Consider the following 6,483-nt stretch of genomic DNA (forward strand, 5'->3'; position numbering starts at 1 on the left):
CCGTCAACAGCGCCGTCCTGAGCTGGGACCTGCGCGGTCGACTGCGACTGCGACTGCGCGCTCCGGACGCCTTCGCCCGATCGTCCCGCCCCGGAAGCGGAAGTGAGGTGCGGTTCGCTCCGCGGATCCTCGGCCCTCCTCCACCCCCCGCCCCCTGATCCGCGCAGGCGCCGGAAGCGGAAGTTGTTAGGGGTGGGGAGTTGTTAGGAAGTGTTGGGTTCGCTTCGCGCTTCTCGGGTTCGCGCCGCCCTCTGCTGGAGCAGGTAAAGCACCCGTGAGCTTCACCAGCCTGGCTGCCCAGATTCTCGCCTGCTTCCGGCCCCGGCCCCTGGCTAGAGGGGGGCGATACAGCGAGGCTCTGAACCCCCCTTCCCAAGGGTTCTTGTGACACTCCGGCTTCGGGAGTCCCCATTCTTTGAGGTGAGGCCCCGCCTGGCTTCCTCAGCGTCCCTGCAGATCCCGCCATGGGCAACACGAGCAGCGAGCGCGCCGCGTTGGAGCGGCAGGGTGGCCATAAGACGCCCCGGAGGGACAGCTCGGGGGGCGCCAAGGACGGAGACAGGCCCAAGATCCTGATGGACAGCCCCGAGGACGCCGACCTCTTCCACTCCGAGGAAATCAAGGTGCTGGGCGGGGGTGTGTGTGTGGGTACGGGACACAGTTCTGTTTCCCCTTGAGAGAGGGACGACCCTCTGCAGTGGATTCTCCCACCCTCCCCTCTAAAACTCTCCAACACTTGTCACCTTATCACTTCGAAGTCCAGCAGCCCCATTGGCAGCCCTAGAGCCTGTGTCTAATTACTGATCGGAGAAAGTTACCCCAGGGAGGAGGAACTCACTTCCCTTAACTTCATTAAGGAGAAAGCAGCTCTGGGACAGGGTTTCCCATGCTTAATTAAGAGAGGTGGAGGTGACCGTAATTGAGTCCCAGCCCTTGCTTTTTTTCCCTCTTCGGCATAATTAATTTTCACTGCTGTGAGAAATAGGCCCCTCCTCTTGCCACACGCTGTTGCTTTTGTAAAAACTAGTGTGGCATTTTGGAGGCCCCCTCACCCCTCACTGCCGTTTGCTTTCTTCGCGGAACATTTTGTTCATCCTCGGGATTGAGAACAAGCACAGGACAGGGGCTGGAATCGTGGAGGTCAGTGGGTGAGTGAAGTGACAGCCAGTGCTCAGCTGCCCTCCCCTGTTGTGTAAATAAGACTGAAGAGATCAAACAAACCAGAGTAAACCGTTCTGTGCAGGCCTGAACTGGACTCCCTGTTGCAGCTGGCGTTAATTCATCAAGAACTCATGATCCAGCTAACCACCGAGTTTGTCTGTGCTTCTAGCCACAGGGCTCTGCCCTAGGACACCTAGTGATGCTGGCAGCAGATGAGTGTATTGTCTAGCCTTAAAACCACAAAAACGTATTACCTGGAGATGTCCTCCAAGGACAATGCAGCCTAGTAGATTGAAAACCAAACTCAGCTGCCATCAAGTCAATTCTGACTGACAGTGACCGTAGAGGACAGGGTAGAACTGCCCCTGTGGGTTTCCAAGAATAGCTTTTTTTACAGTAGGAGAAAGTCTCATCTTTCTCCCAAGGAGCGGCTAGTGGTTTCAATTGGCTGATCTTGCAGTTAGCAGCCCAACACATAAAGGCACCAGGGGGCAAAAATGACCCACCCATCCTGCTTGGTAGCCATCTGCAAATGGTCCCTCACTGCCCTCTAGGCTAATGGCCCAGCAGCTCATTTCATGTTTTCTTCCACCCCAAGCTGGATGGCCTCGTGGCTGGCTTTAGCCTGACCTCCATCCTCTGATCTGAACCTGCCTTCTGAATGGGTTGCCTTCCTGAAAAACTGTGTGCCAGGGGAACTTTGGAATCATAGGTCACCTGTAACTAGACATCTCTTCCCACAAAAAGAATTTTGGCTCCTGAAAAGGCCTACTTTTTTTTTTTTAAGACACCACACAAATCCTTGGTATGCGTGGGTTTGCATTTGGAGCAAACCCATTCTCACCCTGTGGACTTCACGGAGTGGCCCAGGCCAGAGCAGACTGTAACCTGAACCTTGCCCATAGGCCAGGGGCACTGAACTCAGTTGTGCAGTGGGACAGCGGAGTGGTGGGGGAATCAAACTAAAGATCGATGTGTCCTGCTGCTGTCCCAGGATGCCTGCTCTTTCGGCTTCCAACTAGGAAAAAATGGGAGTGATCCCAAACCACATCTGTTTCTTCCCCAACCAAGTGGGGTGTGTTCTTTTCTCTCGGAGTCCGGAATATCGCGACTGTTTGGCACCGATCACACTATAAGTTAATGCTTGGGATGACTTTGAGGGGTCAGCCTTAGTCGTATTCATCGTTTCTCTCAACTTGGAGTACTTGCTGAATGTTTGTTCAGGGTTTTTTCCTCCTCTTCCCCAGAATTCTTGCCTATTTCACGTTGACAGCTCTGGAATTGCCCCTAACTAGTGTCCAAGACCTTTATAAATAAGGGAACAGTGACTTTTACACCGCTGGTCCAGGACTCATGAGAGACTTCTTCCAGTTACTCTGCAGAGCATATTCCATGAGCTAACTGCCCGATTCTTCATAACTTTCAGGAATTATCGGTTTTCTTGTGCCCAGTGTGCAGGCAGGAAACAGACATAGGTAGGAGGTTAGGGAGCCTGGAGACGGAGCTAGGAGCCAACAGCTGTGTCTGTCAAATGAAATCTCACCACTTAGGGTCACTACCTGTCTCTAGTTGGCTTCCCGTCTCTTAAGTATACCGCTCTTCTTCTAGGCTCCAGAGAAGGAGGAATTTCTGGCCTGGCAGCATGACCTGGAAGTGAATGACGCAGCCCCTGCCCAGGCCCGGCCGACTGTGTTCCGGTGGACAGGGGGTGGAAAGGAAGTTTACTTGTCTGGGTCCTTCAACAACTGGAGTAAACTTCCCCTCACGAGAAGGTAATGCCCTGGGAGGGTTCGGGATGTGGTCTAACCCTCGGCAGCTTCCGGAAGTTCTCAGCTGGTGACTAGGAAGGGAAATGCGTCTTGGTTAATCATTCCCAGGGTTCACATCTCAGAGAACACGTCTCTTGTCGAGTGTTGTTTCCTGGACATCCTTCACGTCACATCCTCAGCCAGTGAAGGGGACCTCAGAAAGCCGATGGAGAGAGTCCCATTGCCTTCACTCCACTCACTTTCCAAAGACCCCTTGTATGTTTGCTCAAGTGGGACTTCTTCAGAAAGAGAGCTGGCTTTTCCCAGGGCAGTAGAGGGAGCTCTGGGCTTGGGGTCTTCAGCGACCTGGGCTGGAGGCCATGTTGGCCAAGCGAACCTGTCCAAGGCCCTGGACATCTACAAGAGACTGTCGGACCATCCCTGAGGCCTCTCTTGCTTTGACCCTGTCTATTGGTTTGGTTTGCCAGGGACAGGATACGGGGGCGTCCTCAGCGGGGGTGGAGTACCACTCTCTCAGAGGCCCGAGCTTGGACTGTGTGCCTCATTGTCACTGGTGGAGGAATCGGATCCTGCCAGCCAGGTCTGACTTGTTAGCTGGCAGCCTGCGTTTTCAAGCAGAAACACTGGCAGAAGGGCAGAGTTGCTGGTCATTCCGGTCAGAGTAGCCGGGTGTTGGTGAGGTCCTCCTGCAAGTGTACAGACAAGAGCTGCTAGTTCTCTTCAGTGGATCCCCTCTCCTGCCCAAGGCTCAGTGACAGAGTGACCAGGGCAGCAAGCATGTTTATCTTGTATTGTCATTTCCCTGGACTGCAGTGTGAGCTTGACCTTGCAGCGTCAGGGGCGTGGATTCCTGGCACCGGAGCAAAGGGCACTGCCGGAAAGCCTCGCCTGGCTAGTTCCCCTAGCCCACACTGCTAGATGTCCATCACTGGCTTTTGCCGTCTGCAGGCGGTGCAGTGTTTGTTCTGCCCCATTGGCTTTCCTGGCAGCTCCTTGTTTGCGTCCTCACCGGTTTTGCCAGCCAGCTCAGGGCAGCCGCCCCCCCTCCATCCCCAGTTGAAGGCCTCTGTGTCCTTTGTCCTCACAGCCACAACAACTTTGTTGCCATCCTGGATCTGCCCGAAGGGGAGCATCAGTACAAGTTCTTTGTGGATGGCCAGTGGACACACGACCCTTCCGAGGTACTCTCCCCACCTCGCCCCCTACCCCTTTGCCCTGCAAGTTGGGGTGCCTGAGTGTGGCTAGACTGGGGGGAAGGGGGAGGGGCAGGCCTATCTGGCACTTGACAGAGATGACCAGGGTGGCTAGCGGCTGAGTGAGTATTTGGTCCGGCTGGGAGTCCAACCCAGGACAGGGTCACTCCAGAGAGCTTCCCTGACAGGGTTTCTTTCTTCCCAGCCAATCATCACCAGCCAGCTTGGCACAGTTAACAACATCATTCAAGTGAAGAAAACGGACTTTGAAGTGTTTGATGCGCTAATGGTGGATTCCCAGAAGTGCTCCGACATGTCTGGTATGAGCCCCCTTTCCCTCCCCCTGGGGGTACACAGCAGCTGGGCCCCCCACAGATGCACTGGCCTCTTGCTGCTTGCTCTCACCCTAAAGTGGCCCTGGGAGGCCCACATTTGTCGCTGCCTGAAAAGCTGCAAAACGAATTCCCACCACTGTCAGGTCTGCTTGTTGCCCCAAAGGTGTGCTCTAGGTCCCCTCCGTGACCCCGGAGCTCAGCTTGGCCCTAGAAAGTAGGTGGTGGGACCAGGCCCAGGTGTAACCTCAGACTGCGAGGCCCCAGGAACCCTGTTGGGTCAGAGTGGATGGGCCAGCCCTGTGAGGCCTGCCAACTCACTCCCTGCCAGGCCAGCGGTCAGCAGACACTGGTGGCCCTGGCGGTGGCAGTGTCTGCATTAGCGCCTTGTGAGAGGCACCCCACAAGAAATGCTCCGCAGCACACAGCTCTCCCTCCCAACAGCCTGCCCATTCAGCTAGTCTGCCTTCAACTTTCTCCCTCTCCCAGAGTCCACTAAGTTGCTTGGCATCCAAACACCACGGGAATGAACTACCTGAAAGCAGATACTTACGGGGGAATGGCCACATGCACCCTTGTCAGGCTTCAGCTGTTCCTAGAAACCAGGGGGACGGTTTCCCGGGGTCTTTCTGCTGCTCCATTTCCTCATCACCTGGCCAGGGTTAGAGGCGTGGCCATCGGGATCCCCATTCTTATCAATGTGGAAATGGCTGTGGTGAGTGGTCTGCCCCAGGCTTGGCGCGGCTGGTGGGTCAGGCAGTTGAGAAACAGGAAGGAGGCTTTCTCCTATTTGACTCTGGGAGAAGTCCTTTCACTTTTAGATCACAGGGAAAATGAATGGGGAAAACGCCCCTTCTTTGCTAATAGATGTCATGTAAGGCCAGGCACCAAAGCTTTTAGTTGAGAGTCTGCCCTCCAGATCAAGGGGTGACAAACTCGCTTCAGGCTGTACCAACACCTCACGTTTAGACACCTCCTCTTCTTATCGCAGAGGTGACTCGTAGTGGCTCCAGTTTTCCGCACTTAGTGCTTTCCTGAGATGTGGCTGGTTAAGCTCCACACAATGCGTCGAGGGGACTGCCAGCGCCCAGTCACCACACTGCTCAGGGCAGCCAGGACTCAGACGGCCAGGCCCATCCCGATGGTTTCTGGGTAACAGCCCAGTGTCTTCCCGTTGCCACACATCACCCGTGAGCTCTTTCTAACCTGGTGGATCAGCAGCGTTAGGAGCTCCTAGGAAGCCCTGCTGGCAGTTGGTCGAGTGTGGGTGGCGAACCAAAAGGCCGGTAGTTTGAACCCCCCAACTGATCCTAGGGATGGAGGAGGCCGTCGCTTAGACACACTGAGGGGCAACGCCGCTCTGACCCACGGGTTACTGTGAGTCAGAGTCCACCCGGGGGTCGTGATTCTGTTTTCTGAAGGAGCAACAGTTGTGTAGTAGTTCATCACTTGGTTGCTAACCCAAAGCTGGCAGTTCAAGCCCACCGGCTGCCCCACAGGAGAAAGACGTGGCTGTTTGCTTCCATGATGATTTAAAGCAGTGGTTCTCCACCTTCCTAACACCGTGACCCTTTCATATAGTACCTCACGTGGTGGTGACCCCCCAACCATAAGATTATTTTCATTGCTACTTCATCACTGTCATTTCCCTACTATTATGGAGCAACCCTTTTGAAGGGGTTGTTTGAACCCCCAAAGGGGTCATGACCCACAGGTTGAGAACTGCTTATTTAAAACCTTGGGAACCACCCCCACCCCCACCCCCAGGGCAGCTGTGCTGAGTCGGAGCCACTCAGACCGTAGTGGGTGGGGCATGGTCTGTCTGTGTCACTGAGGGACTGGGAGTCTTATGAGCTAGGATGCCGTGGCTTCTAAGAGTCCTCAGAAATGGGCTTTCAGGACGTGCCAGCACCTGGGAGAACCTGTTTTCTCCCTGGCCTGAGACGTACAGGCTGTTCTGTCCTCTGTGCTGTTGTGACTGACAGCTCCAATTCGGGCATTCTCCCACAATATACACTGGAAGTCTCC

General features: G+C 55.0%; 1 protein-coding gene across 1 annotated transcript in view; it reads left to right on the top strand.

The window, feature by feature from the left end:
- Positions 1-223: 223 nt before the first annotated feature.
- PRKAB1 (protein kinase AMP-activated non-catalytic subunit beta 1) overlaps positions 224-6,483 on the top strand; it is an 8,664-nt gene continuing 2,404 nt past the window's right edge. The window contains exons 1-4 of the mRNA XM_004709561.3: positions 224-623; positions 2,770-2,933; positions 4,018-4,111; positions 4,329-4,443. Of these exons, the coding sequence (XP_004709618.1) occupies positions 465-623; positions 2,770-2,933; positions 4,018-4,111; positions 4,329-4,443 (532 nt within the window). The 5' untranslated portion in view covers positions 224-464. The remainder of the gene's footprint in view (positions 624-2,769; positions 2,934-4,017; positions 4,112-4,328; positions 4,444-6,483) is intronic.

The sequence above is a fragment of the Echinops telfairi genome, unplaced genomic scaffold (assembly GCF_000313985.2).
Source record: "Echinops telfairi isolate 266 unplaced genomic scaffold, ASM31398v2 ScPeMD7_7412;HRSCAF=8450, whole genome shotgun sequence".
Classification (NCBI taxonomy): domain Eukaryota; kingdom Metazoa; phylum Chordata; class Mammalia; order Afrosoricida; family Tenrecidae; genus Echinops; species Echinops telfairi.